At 36.5% G+C, this 21,088-nt stretch overlaps 1 protein-coding gene across 5 annotated transcripts in view; it reads right to left on the bottom strand.

Moving 5' to 3' along the window:
• PRDM2 (PR/SET domain 2) overlaps positions 1 to 21,088 on the bottom strand; it is a 70,737-nt gene that overhangs the window by 10,852 nt on the left and 38,797 nt on the right. For 3 of the 5 annotated variants that reach the window (XM_067311129.1, XM_067311125.1, XM_067311126.1), the window contains exons 2-3: positions 11,167 to 11,277; positions 5,329 to 9,682 (exon numbers count right to left, since the gene is read on the bottom strand). In XM_067311129.1, the coding sequence (XP_067167230.1) occupies positions 5,329 to 9,682; positions 11,167 to 11,185 (4,373 nt within the window). In that variant the 5' untranslated portion in view covers positions 11,186 to 11,277. Of the gene's footprint in view, positions 1 to 1,675; positions 9,683 to 11,166; positions 11,278 to 21,088 lie in introns of those variants that run through there. The other 2 variants (XM_067311127.1, XM_067311130.1) reach the window with 2 other exon arrangements.

Raw genomic sequence — 21,088 nt, 5'->3', positions numbered from 1 at the left:
TTAACTCCTCCTAGCATACTAGATAGGAGGAAAAAAAGGTAAACAATTCGTTAGATCTCCTATCTCCATACTCACTTCAGGGTTACTGTTTTTATTACACTGATGCCGCATTTGATCTTGGCCAACAGGTCAGTTACAGTCTGCATAAACAGAAGTTTTCATTGTTTTCATTGCCTGTTTGGATGTATTTCAAGAAGTGTCAGCGTTCTGCGGGCATCATAATAGCTTTATTATTGTAGCATTCAGGTCATAAAAAGACAGTAATAAAAGCCATAGAAATTCAATTATGCAAATGAGATGCAATAGTAATGTTAACTATAAAAGTTGTACATTTCCTATCTGTGATGAATAGCCTATTTGGGAATGATACTCCTACCCTGAAGGTTACATCTCAGAGATCCCCATCACACAGCACTTCTCGCTTTGGAACTGTTGTGTACAAACTCGTGTGAACAATGTCAGAGTGGCAGCATCACTGGACACAGAACAGGATTTATAACCACAGAAGAGAGAAACAGTAAAGACGACGGCAACAGGAACTGTGCCAGAGCATCAGGCAATGAGGGAAGGAAGATGGCTTGTTTATGATCAGTTTGCTGTTAGGTATCACTAATAAATGTTGACAACATGATCAAAATACAGTATTAAGACCAAACACCTGATGGTATTTTAGTTGACAATAACGTAAGGAAGATGTGAAATGACTTATTTAAGGATAATATTATGCCCCACCACCAATAACTTAAAAATTATAGGACAGTTTCTACTTTTTTTTCATGTTTTCTAATTATCATAAAATATCCAAATACAACTATGGGTATGTAAAACAGAAAATGTTTTCACTGAGGTAAATATAGCAAAAGCTAAACAATACTAAAACCTTTCACTGTGGCTGTCCTGCCAATTAACTAACTGATATACAATTGCTACTGTGACACAGACTAAGAATTCATCTCTTACTATTTATTCATTGTCCCTGGAAATACCAAACTACAGTGTACATTATCACAATGTAAATGTACCTGCAAAAACAATCAGTACTACAATTTCTGCATCATTTTACCAGATTTTCCCTATCAGTTAAATTTTAGGGACAACTTTGTTACGGTCAAGATGTCGTCGTCTTCAAGGAACAACTTACCACATTCGGAAGTAAACAGGGAGTTCTTGCTAAAGAATCTTATTCAGACAAAAGTATTAATATGGACAGACAACTATGCAAAATATTAACTTGGTCATGCTGGATTAGTAGTGAATATTCTAACCTCTCTATGAAACGGGCTACTGTAATATTGTTAGTCTTAATGATGTTACATTAACCCATTCAATTGCCACACTAGCAGGGACAGAGGAAGAGGCCCCAGCTCCCTGCAGGAGGCGCCACGCATGCCCCAAGGCCTTCTGCTGTTGGAACGCAACGTTCTAAAATCCTGAACGGATCCAAAGCTCTTAAAATGTGTTTTTCCATTAAACTGCTTCAGAAGTATCAAGCACATAAAAACTGAATATTGTAGTATCAGAAAAAAACTGAAAAATATTATGTTTCATTTTAACCATTTAAACTGGATAAATTAACTATGTCTACAATAAAAATCAAAGAGTAACTAATAAGTGTCAAATTGTAAAAATCTGTTTCAGTGAGCAGGGTGTAGACAACTAAAGGATGCAAGCATACTTAATTCCTTCTAGATGTACATTGCTTTATTTTTCCGCATACATTTGGTTTCCATACAAAAGGCAAGTTTTCCACAAGTTTTAAAAAAGTTAACTTTATTGGTTACAGTTATATAAAATGTGTCATGATAGTTCCATCTAGTTGGCCACTAAGTGCTTGCAACACCAGAGACTCTTTAATACACCTGACAAACTTGCATGATGTATTGCATGCTGGAGGAGAAAAATCCCTCTTCATTTGCTTACCTGAATTTAAAATATCTTCAGAAAGGCTACAATGTTCAAAAGCAATGACAACCCCATTTGTATGTCAAATTGTAATTTTTAATGTTTTCATTAGAATAGTCTTTTATATCACTCTCCAATAAAAGAAACAATATAACTAACAGCAAACTTTAATACAGGAACACGCTCCAGATTAACAACCCAAAATGAAAACAAAATGAAATTAATGTAAAATGTAAATCACATATAGTACAATTGAAGTGTCCAAAACAATTTAAATAATTTTAAATATTTTATTTTTTTAAACTTGCTACAAATGCTTTATACAATATTTCAACATAAAGTCCCCATAACAGAAATGTAACAAAATGGGAATGATAGTGAAAGTGAAAGTTAAAGTGGCACAAATTCACCAAACAAGTATTAAACTACAAATTTTAAGAGGTAGATTACTTTTTAAGTCAAGAACAAAAAATAAAAGGGGTGGGTGTATAATGAAACTAGTCACTTTCCATCAACTCCATCATTCATCTTGAAAGCTATATGAACACATGAGAAATGATATTTCCATAAAAGCTGTTTAAGAACAACAGACCAATTTGTTGTTTTAAATTATTAGATAGAGGTGTAAGACCTTTTAGAGTAATTATATACTTAACTTTCAAAATATACAGGTATGTAGCCCTGTTCTACCCTTTTTAGCAATAAAAAGATACACTGCATTCATTATATATTGTATTTAGAAATTGGTATTGGTATTTCATTGCTATATAAAGTTTTATTTGAATGTATAAATAGGAACTTGGAAAATTCATAAAACATCCAAATCGGGCTTTTTTCCATTATACGCTGGCCATCTAAAAGACTCAAAGAGTGAGAGAAGGTGGGAAGAAAAGGAAATTCTGTCACACTAGGTTCCTCTCTACTGATTCATTTAAAAGAAAGGCTGTAAGAGACTTAATACATGACAAAAATACTCTGAGTGTAGCAACATCTGTTATCCCTGAATCTACACAACTATTGATAAACAGGGAAGCAGCTTTGCAAAGTTTACAAGTGAACTGTTTGTATGCATGCCATTCACGAAGGTATGGGTGCCATTCATGAAGGTATGGGCAAACCCAGGAATCTAAGTATTCAGTTGAATAGCAGATTTGGTTAATTCCTCTGTTTCTTTTGATGTTTTTGTGTATGTGTTTTTTTTTTTTAATAGTACCCTTCTTTTCTTTTCTTTTTTTTTTAATCTGAATCATCCTGTAGCCCAGCATGTGTGTCAGGTACCAAATAAGAAAATCTACACCTGGCACTGAATATTAGCAAGAAGCCTGCAGGCAATTTTATGACTGTGAGTCAGCTTCAGCTGGTTTCGCAAGCTTGGTGGATTTCACATCCATTGTCGTAGTGCTTATCCTAAGTTGAGCATGCAACAGCTCTACCATGTCATTAAGGGATTTTTATTTGTTTTGTTTTTACAGGAGATTCCTAGAAAATAAAAAACAAAAACTGAATATAAATGACAAAACAAACTATTTGTGAACGGAGTATGTTTGCACAGAAACTGAAAGGTAAAAAACAAATTTGGAGACAATTATTACATGAAGCAAATGGCCTTGAAAGAACAGTAAGAATCAAGATTTCCTGGAAAAAAAACAATGTCTATGTAGAGTAGAATTAAAGTTAGCCTGTGATGATGTTTGCCTGTGATGACATTGATTAGTGTATGAAGGCAAAAAAACAATTCTTCATTCTTGATATAAAAGAAGAGATAATGCAATAAACTGTTTATGAATGTTATTTCTGACACAAAAAGCAAAAATCCTTCTAGCATAACTATTCATTAAACCAGTAAAGACTGCAAGCTGCCAAAGTAAATGTACAGTATCTGAAACAGGGAAATCTTACCCCTAGGTAAAACTTTATTTACCCCAAATTCTATTAAGCAACTTCCATATGCACAAATTTAGAAGCACTCACACTTTTTGCTTAAGGTCAAATGCTTAATTTAGATAGAAACATGTGTCATTCTGGCTTCAAATTCTACTGATCTGTTGTGGCATCATGTAAAAGATAGTTTCGCACATAACACTAAATAAGCAACTGATCAGAATTAAGTAACATGAAAATACTGATGTCCTGAGAGAACAGGCATGGTTGACTTTTCTTGTTCTTTAAAGGCATTTTCTATGCCATTAGTCTCCAAATTCCAGTAACATGTTTTTTCCTTCAAAATTTCCTGATTAACAATTTTAAGTCAAATTCCCCTCTAGCTCCTTGAAATGATTCTGCTATATTGAACCTTTATTGTGTATGAAGTATTTCCTCAGAACTACCACCTAAAAGGTCTTCACCATAAGACACCGAAGCTGCACAGTTTGGATTTTGATGCTTCTTGACAAATCGAGTTAGGGAACACCTGGTCTGAAAGAGGTTACCATTCCCCTCCCCACACCCCAAACAACTGCTTTGAGAAAAGATACTACCTTTCACCATAAATCACAGCCGTGGACTACCATTAGAAAAAATAAGACAGCTCTTAATTACCAGCGAGTTTTGTGAAAGCTACCAGGGCAATTCAGATGCCTATTCCAAGAATGACATAGCAGGAGCCTGCTAAGAGAAATTCCAAACAGTTTTCAAGCTATCCTATTGATTTGAGAGACTACATGATAACTTGAAATGGGACTAGACACAGACATAGATTAAGATAGTTTTCTTTTTTTTTTCTTTTAAATATTACCCTTTCTTGTGATTAAAAGAATACTTTATCTCAAAATGAAATATAGCGGCTCTTTAGTTATAAAATTTACTTATACTAAAACATAAGGGCATAATACTTCTCACAAAAAATTGCACATTCATTCTTGCACATCTATTGCTCCTGTATAGAGGTATTTAGTGACCTGACTCAATTAGTTTGTACATAGGTTTTTTTTGAAGTACTTAGGGGTTTTTTAATACGATACACAAAGAATAATTTTTATTAAAGACCAAAAATCCAAGTTATTTTAGTAAACAGGTAAAAATGTAGTCATCGTTTTTAGCTTAATAAACCACCATAAACTAAATTGAGAATTACTTTGGGCAACCACTTGCTGGATATCAAATACAAGGTTGTCATCTTCAAGGACATTATGTTTAAAGACATAAGGTTTACTTGCACTCAGGCACTGATATTTTTCCCAGCATTTTCAATTCAATTCATAATTAAAGACATTTTCTGTACAAATTATGTATTATTTCCTGACAACATGACAAAATGCATTAAGTATGTACATCATACCTCAGCATGACTGAGCTGCTAACCGTATGTTGTAGGAACTGCAACTTTTCTTTACTCTAAATTTGAGAAACTTGAAAAAGACCAAGAAAATTGGAAAAGCAGCAAGCAAAGTGTTCCTGTTTTGTTTGAACTTCAAATTAAAAGCTTACCTGAAATCTTTTAGCTCTTGCTTTGTACTGCTTTCATCTCTTTTGTTTTCTGCTGCCTCTGCATTAGCCGCCTGCTGCAAGCTTCGTGTAATAGGTCCTCCAATCCTTTCTCTAGATTTTACACTGAACCTGTCTGCTTTTTTCTTACTTGCCATAGTAGACTTACTTGGCAAAACAGCTTTATTATTCCTTTGTATTCTGACATGCAATTTCCGGGATGCCTTGCTTGAGATTCCGGAGGAACTGTTCTTAGCTACCACTTTAGTTTTTTTCCCTTCAACATGAGTCATTTTGGACATTCTTACAGGACTAGAGTTCCTCAATGATGAAGATGAATTTGGCTTTTTAGATCGAATTGGAGGTACAAATTTAACATTTTGTTTTGATTTGAAGGACGCAGAGGGCAGCTGAATTTGCGCAGGTCCTGAGGTTCGTGCTCTTGTCTTGCCCAAGTGAGCCTGCATGCTTTGCATTTTGATTTCTGCATCCGCTGTTCGCCTACGCTGGTTGTTGCCTTTTTCAGTGCTTGCAGGCAATGAAGAACTTGCACTTTTTTTTGATGAATTTTTTTTAGAGGATGGAGAAATGGGTTTTTTGGGACAGCTATATGATGCATGTTTGTTCAAACTTCCAATATAAGTAAATTCTCTATTACAGTAGGGGCAGATGTGAGAGTCTGACTCAGATGGATTATTTTTCAATTCCGCCTTCTGCTGTGCAGATTTCTTTTTTTGCAAGATAGCTTTCTGGACAAGTTGGTTTTTCTTTTTCAATGCACTTATTTTTAGTTTATTTGAGGACATTTTGCTTATCTCAACATTGAAATTAAGTCTTTTAGGCTGACCCATTCTTCTGAAGGCATTCTTTCCAGGGCCAGTTATAACCACCAAGCCATTTTTAGGCTGCACTGTCTGTTTCAGTGGTACTGGATTTTTTTTGGGTGTGTATCTCTTTTTATCACTGGCAGATGCACATGCCAATATGTGTTTGTGTAACTCGGGCATATTATCAACACTTTTTCCACATTTTGTGCAACGAATGGCAGTAGTAAAGGTCTGTGGGATATTGTGGGTAGTGAAATTTGTTGCAGTAACTCCAATACCCATAGGATTACGATGGTGATACTGAAATGGAGGTGGTTTAAAGCTTGGATAGTGTTGATTTAGGCCCATACGAACATCTGGATCTTTAGATTTTACCCCAGAAGCCATTATTTTTATAGTAGTATACAGCTCTTCAGAGGAATCATTTAGATCTTCATCTTCCTCCTCTTTAGAAGGGTCTAAAGAATCTTCTGGGAGGCTCTGCATATGTTCTACATTTGCCTTGCTGGGGTCAGTGAAATTCTGGGGTCTCAAAGTCCCACTCTCAAACTCATGATGCGTGCATTCTTTGTCTGGATGGAGATCTCGCTGATGCTGTTGCAAATTGCACAAAAAAGCAAATTCCTTTTTACAGACTGAACAAACAAAGATATTTCCTACTCCATGAAGCAGAAAGCGATGTTCTGACAAGTCTGTTTTATCCCTAAAAAGCTGTACACAGAATTCACATTTGAAGGGCCATTCTTCAGCATGAACAGATAAATGCTTAGTTAGGTCTTTAATGGAAAGAAAAGGTGATTCACAAACATTGCACACAAAGCTTTTATTGAACGTTTCCTGCACTATTCCTGATTCACTTGAAGTTTGAGGATCTTCTCTTGCCTTTTGTTCATTATCAGTTTCTTCCTGCTTTATTATTGGGAGAGTATTTTCAAGATTATCAGTAGAGGAAACAACAGAAGAAACTACTGAAAGAGGAGGTGGAGATGGAGATGATGATGATGAAGAGAAAGAGGAAGAAGAGGAGGAAGAAGAGGAAGAGGAAAGAGTAGGAGGACCAGGTGAGGCAGAAGGTTCAACAGAAGGAACAGGAGATGGAGAAGGAGAAACTGTAGGTGAAAGAACAGGTAGTGGGGACTGGGCAGTAGTGTTAGAGAGTGGTGATGGGCAAGATGATGTGTTAGTGGCACTGGCGGAGACATCTGGAATTGGTAACGGTATTGTGGGAAGAAGGGGAGGAGGCGACGTAGCAACTGTTAACACAGGTGGGCAGGGTGGTGGGGAAGGAGGATTTGTTGGTGTCAACAAAGGAGGCAGCTGGCACATTGAAGGTACAGATGTCTGCGGCACAGGGGAAACAGAGGAACTAAGGGTCTGAGTGTCAACAGAAGATGCAAATAGACTGGGATCCATGTCAGGTTCTGCCTGAGGTTCTGATGATTTACTTGGGCTTGGGCTTCTGTTCGCACTGGGGGCACTGTCCATAGCTGCATCCATTCCGTTATACTCATTCAGCAGAACCTTCTGCAACATGCAAGTGGTTGGTTTCTTCTTTTTAATACCACTACAGGTTGGCTGTATGGAATTATTTTCTTTATACTCCCTAATTTCAGCATCACTACAAGGCTTCTTATGCACACTTAAATCTAATACAGATTCCCAAGGAACCTGATTCTTATTTTTCACATCACATCTTTGTTTTACACCACTAGATAAATCCAGTGGCTGCTGGTTGCACACATTGCCAAAGGTCGGAGCTGCTGTCCAGTCTTTAGATATTTTATAGTCTTCAAAGCACAGAGGGCTCATAGTCTCTCTTTCTTCCCTTCCAGTCAAGCTCCACGCAGGTGAGTTGCTGTGGCTTTCTAACTTTGGCATTTTTGAACTCCGAATACTATCATTCCACACAGTTTTTCCCTCACCTGATTTGACAAAGTCTCGAAGTACTGGACTATGCTGCGGAGAGCTGGGAGGAGAGCTGGTCCTTCTTTTGAATCTGCTAGATACTGGAGGCAAAATAGGTGGTGATGTAACAGAAGGTCCTAGTTTAGGGATTTCACTTGATGGAGTTATCTTCTTAGTATCCTGTGTCTGAAGAAGCTGTTTTAATTTTGATGACAAATAAATACTTTTTTCTTTATGAAAAGTTAAGTTCTCTGTTGAAATGCTAAGAGGAAGATTTAAAGAACTAGTAGGAGTTATAGGTTCTGGGTCTATTTCAGTTTTTATTTTTGGTACAAGAGGAGGGCTAGCTGTTCTCCTCTTTTTGGATTCATTGCTCCCACTGCTGGTGGGCTCCTTAGGAGGTTCATTCACATGCGTTTGCGTAACCTTTAAATTTTGGGAAATTTCCACTGTGACCGGACTGATTATACAATTTAGTCCATACAAGTCTGCAGAGTTAGACTCCATCTGAATCACATCACAATTGCTAGTGCTGCTGTTGGACTGAATTTTACCATCAATGTAATAATTTAAGTTTTCAGAGATATTGCTGGAAATATCCATAATATAAACATCATCCACTTCACCTTCCTCTTCTATTTCCGTGCTTGCTATGTACACACTCTGGACTGGTGGGGCCTGCTCAGTTTGAAGTTGTGGCTCTTCAGGAAAGAATCCTTTTCTTCTGACACCTTTGGGAATAAGATGACGCTCATGAACCCTACGCTGATGCCTCCGCATGTTGGTATGAGTTCCAAAAACCTTTTTGCAGTATTTGCATGGATGCAATTCTTTGGGTTCCTTATTTTCTTCAGCAAAAGCAGAGTTTGAAATTTCTTGTGAGATTTTCTCAGAATCCAGGACTACGGGATCTTGCACAAGACTGGAAACATTCAAGTCGTCTTTAAAACCATCATCCACAATTACTTGGTTATCACCAACATTATCCAGGTGTTGTGATGACGTTAGGGTTAAGAACGGTTTCCTTCTTGGCCCTGCCTCATGACGCCGTTCATGTCTTCGCCTGTTAATTTGCGTACCAAAAGCCTTCCCACAATACCGACATTTGAAAGCATGGTTAACAGTAGATATATGGATGTGCATGTGGCGTTCAAGTCCTTGCTTTGTTGTAAACTTCCTCTCACAATGCTGACAAGGAAACATGAATGTTTCCTGGACGTCACCATTTGATTCATCTTTTGCTTTTGGAATTTTCACAACAAGCTTTCTCTTTGGAGAGCTTTCTGGAGATTCTTCTGACATACTCTTTTGCTCTTCCATAGAGTCTAACTTTTCTTCACATATTAAAGGCATTTCAGCATCCTCTTTAGGCATATTGGCATCTTCTATCTCCTCTTCATCTTCCTCATCTTCATCATCCTCTTCATCATCGTCATCCAAATCATCTGATCCACAGTTTATTGCTGCTCCTTGGGTGTCTTCAGTTACTATTTGTGACTCATTGGTGGGACTGGGGATCATCAGCTTTGGAAGTACATCTTGATTTACCATTTCCTGAATCACAGCCGTTTGTTCCAGGGAAAGCACAGCAGAAACAGAAGGTTTTTCATCTTCCTCCTTATGACCTAATAAACAAAGTATGAAAAGTATGAGCCATTTTAAACACTCCAAAATACGCTACTCTTCTTCTATCTTGTCCTCTAACACAATACAGTCAACATTTATAACCCAAGCAATATTTATCACTGTTGTGATTTGGTACTGAGAATAAAAACGTACTCAAATTTATTTTCTGGAACTTCAGCAAAACATAGGCAACTGTTTATACTTAATACAGTAAGAAACTTCGGAATGAACATCATGACCAAAAAACGCAAAACAGTCTGAAGAGTACTGGAACATTTCAATGCAGAATTCAGAACATTTCAATAATCCTCAAAAAGATCTTCATTGACTTTTCTTACTGCGAAGAAGTGTCAGAAAAGCAGCATAGAAATATCTTAATACCTATAGATAAAATACATAGGAAGTCTGTCAAGCAAATTTTGGGCTTTGACCATTTTTAAATTACTCTTTTATTTTTACTTATGCACAATACACCAATCATATAATGCATAGCAAGGCCTACTTTTTAATCCTGCTTCCCATTCTTTACATCGGATTCTCAATTAGCCATTGCCTGAATGGATACTTCCTACACTTCCAAATCAGACACTGCATGCATCTCATTTGTCAGCATAGACCAGTTTCTTAATCACACCTCTGCTTGCCAGTTTCATCCACCTGCAGTCAGATATATCCATTTCTGAAGAAAATAATCCTTTTGCTAATTCAGTGTTTCATAAGCAGCTATATGTGTAGAGCAAGAAGTTCCTCTCCATTCCCTCACTGGGACAACGGTGTATATTGTGCAGAAGCAACAGGGACAGAGTGAAGGAAGGGAAAAGGCATGGGTAAAAAAGGTCAAGAAAAGAAGTCTGAAATAAACAACTACCTTAAACATTTTCAATTATACCCACAGGAGAGGCAAGTTTTACATTCTTGTAAAATGGAAGAAAATATATTAAACATCTTTCAGCCATTTCACATACACTGTATGTGAAAAGAGCCAAGCCAATTTATAAATAACCTTTGCAGATCATCTTTAGGACAAATAGCACACTCAGCTATTCCTGTGCATTATTACAGCTTTTTTTCCCCATGACATTGGCTTCTGTTAAACAGCTGTGTGTCAATCAAAACAATAAGACCAGGTATACAAAAAGGTAATTGCTATATAAGGAAGTATTCTTCCCTAGAAGAGTAGCAAAGTAATGACTGTATAACTAAGTTCCAAAGACATCATTTTAGAATAAGGACTTTTCTCTGGTTTTACATTCTGAGGAATTTAGATTCATGTCCAAGTTTTACAGTACATTAGTTTTTCCATATTGTCAGAGTTGCATGCTTAAGAACATACTTCTGACATCCACATTAATAATAAAAAAGGCTGGGCGCACACAATACAAACATGTTCACTTTGCTGTTCTGCTTAACATATTAAATGTGACAGGTGTCCTTCTTTAATTTAAAAAGACAGAAGAAAAGTTAGATACTTGAGATTTCTTACCCTCTTTTGAATCCCTCATATCTGCAGAAGTAGAATCCAAATCAGTCTTTTTCTGCTTTGTATCCGTTGCCTTCTTGCCCTTGTTTTTACCCTCCTGAGTCTTTTTCTTGCCTGGGAGAAAAAAAGCATGTTTATCATTCTTGTTCAGCAATTTTTATTTTTCATATCTGAGCGACAGAAGTTAAAAAAATAGGAAAAACCAACTCCACATGCCAAAAGTGCTAAAGTCCAAAGTGTAAAACAAAGGAAGCAAAAAAAAAAACATCATCAACACATTTAATTACACATCAACACATTTAATTTTCATGTCTGTTCTGTGATTATAAATTGATATAGCAATAAGTCTTAGGGCCTAGAAGGAAAGTAATGACACATTGAGTTTCTAAAACCCAGAAGATTCTGAAAGAGCAAGCATAAACTTTATGGAAATGTATTGTGTGAAGTTAACCAGCTTATCTCATAGTTACACAATCCCTTCACATCACTACTAGATTAATGTGGCTAATACTAGCATACGCAAAACATGAAATTGGTTCATATACTACTCATTTTTAATGTCAATTGGAAGACCATAAGTGGAATCCCACAGAGGCTTCTATACTTGCATGAATATTCTGAATAATGACTTGGAGAAGACAGTTATATTAAAAGCAATGAAGTATAAACATTACAAGAAGACTAAAAGCAGCATGATCTGGACCAAAAAGGCAAAGGCAGTAAAAACAAATTAGATGAAACTGGATAATAGCAGAGAGGTATTTTATCATGTCCACAGACACAAACAAGTTTGCTAACACTTTGTTTGCAAAATTAAGAAGCATGTAAGGGTTGCACAGGATGATAAACATACTGAAGATTAGGACAAAACAGCATTATATGCAAAGACTTAATTGGTGATGCAAGATGTAAAGACACTAAAAACTTCATTTACCATTGCGCTACAAAGGTGTAGTGCCTTTTTTTTTTTTCCTATGGACTTAAAGATTCAGCCCTAAAATATCTGGAAACAATGGCAATGACTGTGTAATAACAGATGAAACAAACATCTTCATACTGAAGTCATTGCAAATACTGTATTTCCCTACACAAACTGTTATTTTACATAAAGCCCTGCAGTTGAGACACCAGTTTCTTCTGAAACTTTACACTTCCAACACACCCACCTCTTAAGAACGCAAATTCTCCAGAAGCAGCAATCCAAATTCCTCCTTTGCCCCCTCTAACATAGAAAAACTACTCTTTAACATACTGACCCTTCCCTCTAGTCAGAGGTGTGAATCATAGCCCTAAATCCATCCCTCATTTAAAAGCACATTCTTCCAACTCATAATCCTGTCAACAAGTTCCTACTTTTTTCTTAAAAATATTTTTCACATCTTGTGCCAAGAATTTGTAAATGCCTTTAAAGAAAAGTGCTCCTCTCTATTCTAACAGGAATTTTCAAAGTATGTGCCCCCTCCTGTAGAACAGATCAGAGAGCAGGTCAGCTTTAAAAAGAACACGCTTGTTTTTATTTGAACATTCTATATTATCTAAATAATCATCTACATTTATCTCCCAAGGAGCTCGAGTTTAACAGGCTCTCCCTGAATTCCACAATGCGTTTCAGTTTTGTGTCTAATTATCCAACTTTCCTTATTCCAATTTAAGAGTTTTTAGTCTGAGAAACTGATAATACAGTCAACATTCAGAATATTTTTCTTCTTTGGAAAATACACACACACACACCCTTAATTAAACTAACAATTATCTCATAATATCCTCAAATATTACAACAATCACTATCTTTAAACCTTCCTTAATGAATGAACTCCAGCTGACTTGACAGTACAATACAAGGCTTCAATACCAAACACTGGCAAGTTGCCACAAGTTTCAGTGTACGTTTCAGTGTTCACACAGGCATAAGGACTTTAAGTGCTTCTTTATCTGACAGGCTACTTAATATTCAATTTGAACATAACTCGGTAAGCACCTCTAATGTTCCTAATAATATGTATTATCAAGATCCGAGTAAGAAGGATGTCAAATACATTTCCAGATGTATTTAAGCCACCTGAAATCTCTCATGAAATGCACAGTAACACAGACAGCTCCATTTCTAGGAACTAGGCCCAACTGTAAAGTTTCAGTACATTTCTAGGGAATCAGACATGCATCACAATATACATTAGGAGCAAAATAACAAAACAGTGTCTAGCTGTCAGACTCTAACAGCAATTAACTTTTTGCAGACTGCTTATCATTCGAAGGCAAGTATCAGTGTCTTGACTTAAAAGGCGAAGCTCTGGAGGCATGCCTCACACCTTTACAGATGAGACCGGAAACAAGAAGGACAAGACTGGTCCACGGACCACAAAGACTACTCTTGTGCCCTTCCTCCTCTCCCAGTGCCTTTCCCCCCAGAGAAGGATACAATTTATCCGAAGAAAAGAGCACCAACAAACAGAGCCTCCCTGGGCCTCACATCTGTGCCAAACTTAGTCATGGTCAGAGACATTATTTTACTACATGGTGCAGCATGTGATGGTATTGCAGATGCAGTCACTGGGAACTTCTACATCTGCTTCCAGAGCAGTGCTGAGTTTCAGCATAATGCCAGGTGCTGTAAAAGCCTTCAAACTGGAACCAAATTAATTCTTACAGCAAGATTAGAAATACATTGCATTAATATGTGAAATAATGTTTAAAAAAAAAATCACTCAAGCCCTAAAGAGGACATAGGTTTTCCAAAGTGTCAATTTGCAGAACACACGATAGTACCCAAATCTGACTGTAACCTGTGAAATCACTAGGATAGCAGAATTTATAACTGAAATTGAGCTACTTAGGTCACCTCCTTGCTTATCCTACTGATGGAAGATCATCTGCAAGTTACTGCTTGACACACTCCTGGGGGGGGAAGATGCAACATGCTCACAGATATAGTTGGAAATTTTTCAAGTTCTTGGCCTTTAAGTATAAACACATTAGAAGAGAAGATTCATCTAGCACTCAGCCCTTACTCAGAATAGCAAGCAAAGTTACTTGCATACGTATATAATTTTAGATGTGTCAGATCAACTTGTGACAAGTATCAACTAGAGATACCAACTGCTTTTCAATATTTTCCTTGGATCAGCTTTAGCTTGGTCATTTTCTAGGTTGCTGTTCTCCTTATAAAGATTAGAAGAATTCTCTGTAGTCAAGCGCAGCAGTGACTGTCCCAGATGCACCTATTTCAGTGTCCTAGGTGTGATAAAGACCAATAGCAGATGCCCAGGAAAGAGAATTTAAGAACAGAGTACTGATAAAGTAATACTTCCCTGGCATACTCTCCCAGCTTTCACCTATCTGCAATTCAGGAATCTTAAAAGATAATATCTAATAGCCCTTGATAGAGTTTCCCTCACGAGTTCGCAAAGCGCTTTTCAAATCCATGTAAACTTGAAAGATTTGCATCATTTTTTCCCCTGCACATTTCCAATGAAAACCAGCACCTGCAATTTTGATATAAAGGATATCAATGAGTAACCCAAGATACCTGTCTCTTAATTTTCTTACAGTTTAAGATGTCAAGAACTAATAGAAGCCCACAGGAGGGAGAAAAAATCCTTGCAGTACAGAACCTGGTGGAAGCCTGAGTATAAGTACACACGTGCACTTACCATCAGGTTCCTGAAGGGTCCTACATGGCTGCTACTGCCAGCTGGATCCTCCACTTGGTCTAAACAAGAAAGATACAGGAATGAAACACAGGGAAAGTGAAATGGAAACAATGACAAAAGAATAAATGAAGGGCAGAAATCAATATATGTGTATGTGTACTAAAAGAACTGCAAAAGAAAGATGCAAAGGAAACTGAATGAAAGAAAGAGATGGAAAATAGCTACTTGCCTACAGTGACAAAGACCAAAAGAGGAATAAATCAAATTTTTATTTTCTCTTGCCACATAATTGTTATATATGGTTCCTTTTTCTTCCCTTTCCTTCATTTATATGTTGTAGATAGGTCAGCAAAAGCATTATCTGGCTTTTATATCCTTACAATACCTGCATAACCTCTGTTAGCACAAGCACTGCAGTAGGCACAGGGAATCTCGTGTTAGTGCCAATGTTCAGACAGTCAGCCAAAACTAATGCTATAGTACTGTGTATTTTAGAGGAGTTCAGATGTAAACCAAGTAATAAAAAAAATAACCCAGGAAAGTAATCTTTATTTATCCACACTTAAGAAGAACTTAAGTCTTACTGATCAAACCAAAGCATCTTAAATAACCTATAGTATTTGTGCTGATATTTTTGTTAACCAAAATACAAATGGAACTGTAAAACAGACAGTGACTTCTCTTGAGATATCTCCTTACATTTGGACCTGAATTCTAACATTAAATATTGCTAAATTGTACAAGATGCTATTAGCTTTAATAACTTTAAATGTGACAAACGTTCAGTTAAGACTATAAAGATGAGAAATCTCACATCTGATCTCAAATAATGCTTTGATCATTTACAAGAAACATGGCAAACAGATGTTTGTCTCCCCCAAAAGCTTGGGCTAGTAAGTGGAGAAAAAAAAAATCACTGGTATTAGTTTGAGGTATTCCTCTGAAATCTGTAGTCAACACAGCTAACTGCAGCTCACTAACACATCTGCCCCATACTCATTTGTTTTGTTGCTAAAAAGCACTGTAGGTAACAGCTGCCAAAACCTCAAGCCCCCTGGAAAACAAGGGAGAAGCTATTGCACTGACCTCTTGAAAAGCATCGTTGGATCACAGCCAAGCATGGCTACCTTGGAAGGCTATGGCTACAGGGAAAGGACAAGTTTGCATATGTAATACTCTGAAAAACAGCGATCACCACACACAGTTCCATGATGCAAATTATAGTGTAACAGCATAAACTTCCTGGTCATATCCCTTTGGGACTCATTTAGATTCAGAACTATGAGGTTTTCTCCTCTTGAAAATGAGTATGGTGGCATTGGAAAGAATGAAATAAACAAAAACTGAATGTATACACAAGCTAAAATATTCTTACAGAAACATCAGCAGAAACTGCAACTGCACAAGCATTTCCACATTATTCTAACTAATGATTTCTAAAATATTGCTGCAACTTCTAATTTGAGAAACAGTTTGTTGCACAGCAGAGGAATTCCTCCTATATCCAGAACACTGGTAGATGGGTCATGCTTTTCAAAGTAAATTACTTAAACCTCCAAGCATCTACAAAAATCTGGCTGGTTGTTTGTTCTGGAAGATAGGCTAGAAAAAAATGAAAGCCTTTTACACACAATAAAAAGTCATATCCAAAATGAGAGGAGAAATCATTCCAAAAAAGTTAAATCCAGGTTGTTAGCTGAGAAGTATAAAAATATAGACAAAAACATGTTGCAATGACCACTTAATCTTCTCCAACTATGAATGTCACAGCATATAAATCTGTTTAGAGAAAGATCTTACATGTTTAATAACTGGAATAGATTAAGCAAAGTAAAGTAACTAAGCACCAAAAGAAAAACATGCTATTTACTACAAAATGCCAGTTAAAAAGATGCGAACACTAAGGCTGGTCCTTTAACATACTTTCTCTGTTAACATTTAAGCATCCCGATTTTGCTTCTTGAATTTTTTTTGTTCTACCATTAGCCACAGTTCATTAAAAAATGTTCATGTAAAAATCATGTTTACAAAACCTTTCATTATTATCTATCAACAGCTGCTCAGACAGCAAAGCCAAATCGCAAACTTCTTGGCTGATAAGACAGCGACGTACCTGTGCATTCAGAGCTGCTTCCAGTCACTAACACCAAGACCAGCTCAGAATTCTTAACAGTTAGGGAAAACAGGTATGTCATGCCTTATACATAGGTAGATTATTTATATAACTGAAGGGACTACAGAAATTGCTGAAAACATGACCTCAGTCCCACAAGGTTCTGCAAATATTTTAAAGATCTAAGCCAAGAGCCACATTTCAATGTATAAGCTACAGGCTGTGTTTTAACTCAGTCAGTTTTGAAGAGGGGCTGCATGTTTAAGCACTGCAGAGTTATCTCCATCGTATTACCAAATCAAAGAATATTTGACTATTTAAAGAGCATCCACCACTTCACAGCATATGGTAATCAAACAGACTCTGAAACGCTATCCAAAGTTTTCAGTGATTTGATATAGGCCAGGTTATTCCCCTACGTTGTTCAAGACGCCCCACTGCAAGTTCTTGGAAAAAGAGGAAGCTGAAGTCAAAATAGCAGGCATAAGTTACAGAGCTAGTAAATATTAGACTAGGAAAAAAAAACATGACAACCTCAAAAGAAAAAAGCCTTAGCAAGTCTGCTTTATTGAAAAAAACACACTGTTATGACATCAACTTCCAATATTTCTCACATAATATTACTGTTAATAAAACAACATACCAAAGTTGTTCTTAACTACTTGCATTTGAAGTACTGTTTTGTAACTTATTTGATTAGAGGAAACTCAGCTGAAAAACTCAAGTATATTTTTGAACACACACATACATTATTAGCTAGGGAGGGACCATCTTTTGAACTCAAATCTTCAAACTTAAAACAAAACATGAAACCACTGACTAGCAAGTGCTCTGGGGGGAAATACTCTTGCACTGGCAAGAAAAATTACTACAGAAACCAGTAAGATGCAGAGGCTTACGCCTCCCCAGACGCCAAGGCTCAGATATTCAAATGCTGCTATAGAACTGCTTTGGTGGTAGATTTTATTCACATATGAAATTGGTATGAGTCAAGCCAGGAAAAGGGTGGGTTTGTTTCGTTGTTTTTCTCTTTTTGCTAATGTAAGATATGCTACATTAGGAGCATTTTCCAGTTTGGCTGTAAAGATGGATCCCATTTCTTTGGCATATGCGTGCACACAAAACCCTCTGACAAAATTATTACCCTAGGTAGGAAGGTACCTACCTATTGGATTCAAAAATACAGAGCAAGTATAACATTAACTGACTTTTCCCCTTTTCAGACTAAAGCCTTCTAAAACTGAACATAAAAAAAGATGTAAAAGAATGCAAAAGCAGCACATTTGTGTTCACATTCCAGTAATTTTATGGGTGAAATTCAAGGCTTATATAAAAGGCACAGCTCAATTTTTTAAAACAGAAATATCTAATTAAACTGTATGTCAATTAAATCTGAATGGCTATATCAACCATATCATTAAAAGGCCTATTTTAACAGTGCTGTCAAATACATATGAAACATACAGAAAATGTCAACATTTAAATGTCATAATAACCTTGTTTTCCTCAATATATGATTATCATAAATAATTGGTGAGCCACAATCATATACAAATAAAATATATGTGAATTTTTCTTGCAATACCATTATAAAGTTATCAGGATACAATCAGTTTGTATTGGCATAACTTTAGGCACCATTAAGCAAATGAAATGCAAATGCTCCTAAACAGTTCATGTTGATTTTAGTGTACAGAAATTATCATCTCAAAGTGCAATGTAATTTTAAATTATGATTTCTGAGAATCCTGACAATAATTTAGAGCTAGAGAAGATCTTAGCTTTGTGTTGCCCATCTTCCCAACAAAAATGTATCAAATAATTCTAAAAGCTGACAGCCATAATAGATATAACTATGTATTCTGGAAAAATCTGGAAGATCTTGGGAGTCATGCCAGGAGTCCCAACACTGTAGTACAGAACTGGACACTCAACTGGACGTTGGCACAGCCTCCTTATGGTGGCCTCACCATTCTCTGCTGGATTGTTTCCTCTCACAGCTGGAGGTTCAGATTATCCATCAGGCTTTAGGCCTGGCACAACCCTGCCACTGTTCTCATGACAAAGACTCAGCAGGGAACTGTACTTGAACTGCTCATGATCCATGTAATTCAGATGCCAGAGGCTGACCACCCTTGTCTTTGTTCAGCTCTCCATATCCTTTCTTTACAGGCTGGTAGGAGAGGCAAGTAGTGCATACACAGGGTTAGCCTGTCCAGCAACAGCTTCACTTATGTCAAGCAATACCGAAGGTCTCCAGAACAGAGCTCAGCTATCTTTTGAAAGCAAAAGGTATGAAAATAAGGTCTTTGAAGAGAAGCTGCATGTCCCTTTGTTTTAGATAGCACATTTTCACTTGCTATAATTCAAAACTTAATAACCAGTACAACTTTTGCTGGTTGAAGACTGCAAACAGCAGCATAAGAGATAAACGGCCATTTAACGTAAAGAGTAAAAGCAACTTCAGCAATCTTTTTCCATGCTTTTTTCCACCACAACTTGCATCTTCTCTTCCATAAGATGCATTCAAGCTTACAAAGTGGTAGCAGGAGAAAGAGGGATAGCATAAGCATGGAAGACATGAGAAAATAGTAATGCTACTACTATCAAACTGACTCTTCAAAACTACATCCTACATCAGGAAAACATTTTTTTCATATTATAAATGCATATTGCTATAGACAAACATTCACATGTACAGAGAGTGATGTTTTAATCACAGCATCATCCATCCAGATTCTAAAAATCACAATAAAGACTCATTTTGGGAAGATATTTCAATATACCTGAAGACAAATGCTTACATAACAACTAACATATATCAAAATATATTTGTACTAAGCACTAAATATCAATTTTGCACAGGAGAGAGTGAGCAATGCATTTACAGAAAACATTCACATGACATTTGCTTAACAGATGAACTTGTTGCCATGGAAAGCATAAGAAAATTCTGAGCTGGGGCTATTTAAAACACCCATTTCTGCAAAAATTTGGCAAAGTTGTCATTTGAATGACAGTACTGAAGATAAAGTTACTATGTCTCACCACAAACTTCTTAAATTATATAATCATCACTACAAGACAAATGTTAGCAAGGGATTGCATGGCATGGCTTGCCAAGACAAGAAAAATGACACAAGGATTTACAAGCAGCAAAAAGGAACATATTGCCATTAAATGGAGTTCTTCATAAACCCAGAGAAGTTTAGCTGAAGGTATTCACAACATTCAGATAAACAGATAAAAACATTTAGGCTGAAGAGTCATATGAGCAGGAAGCATATCTTGTGCATGGTATTATACCAGTCGGCAAGAATTGATATGGGAATTGTCTTCCGCCTTTCTCATACACTTACTGTATTGTAATTTATGTACCCCCACCCTCTGTAACAAAGAGGAGCAAAACCAACTATTACATATTATCTGTTTGCAATATGCTATCCACATTTGCAGCACCTCATTCAAATCCTTAAACATGTTGTACCTTCACAGATTAACCTGAGTATAAATCATAGGTAGTCTTACATTTACAGACTACACAACACTTACTCATCCATAATGATTTAAATAGTACAGAATGTCATCTAGCAGCTATTAAACATGGCTAATAAACACCCATAGAGTTTAATTCCATGCAAGTTGTAACCCACACGAGAGCTGTGCTGAACAATTAAATGAAAATAATTAAACATATAGCTTTTGTCTTCATAAGATCAAAAAGGTTATTTCTGCATTTATTCCAGTATTTATAAAACTGGAACAGCAGATACAGAATACACAGACTCCAATCAGCTCTAAAATTTTGCAACCACTAAATGTAGTTATGTATTTCTGCCTCCTACCCTCCTTAACACCACAACATCCCACAATTCACTGCAAGTTCCTAGCAAGTTACTTGATAGCTAACCATAGCTACTACTGACACAGTCAACCTGTTTCAGAAAACAAGACAGATGCTCTGCTCTGCAGTTATATTCCAATTAGCTTTTATTTAGCTTATTTTTCAAGTATTAAAACAAGAAGGAAAAGAAGTAACAGCTGGAATACAAACACTTAACAGATTTTCTAGAAATAACTGTTCTCTATATTTAGCCAGTCTTCATGTGTGATTTTGTTAAAATACATTAAGTATCAAAATTTTGTATTTAAATACAAAAAA

Source organism: Apteryx mantelli, chromosome 26, assembly GCF_036417845.1.
Source record: "Apteryx mantelli isolate bAptMan1 chromosome 26, bAptMan1.hap1, whole genome shotgun sequence".
In the NCBI taxonomy this organism is placed as follows: Eukaryota; Metazoa; Chordata; class Aves; order Apterygiformes; family Apterygidae; genus Apteryx; species Apteryx mantelli.
Note: the sequence above shows the minus strand (reverse complement) of the source record. Positions and strands in the feature narration are given on the sequence as shown.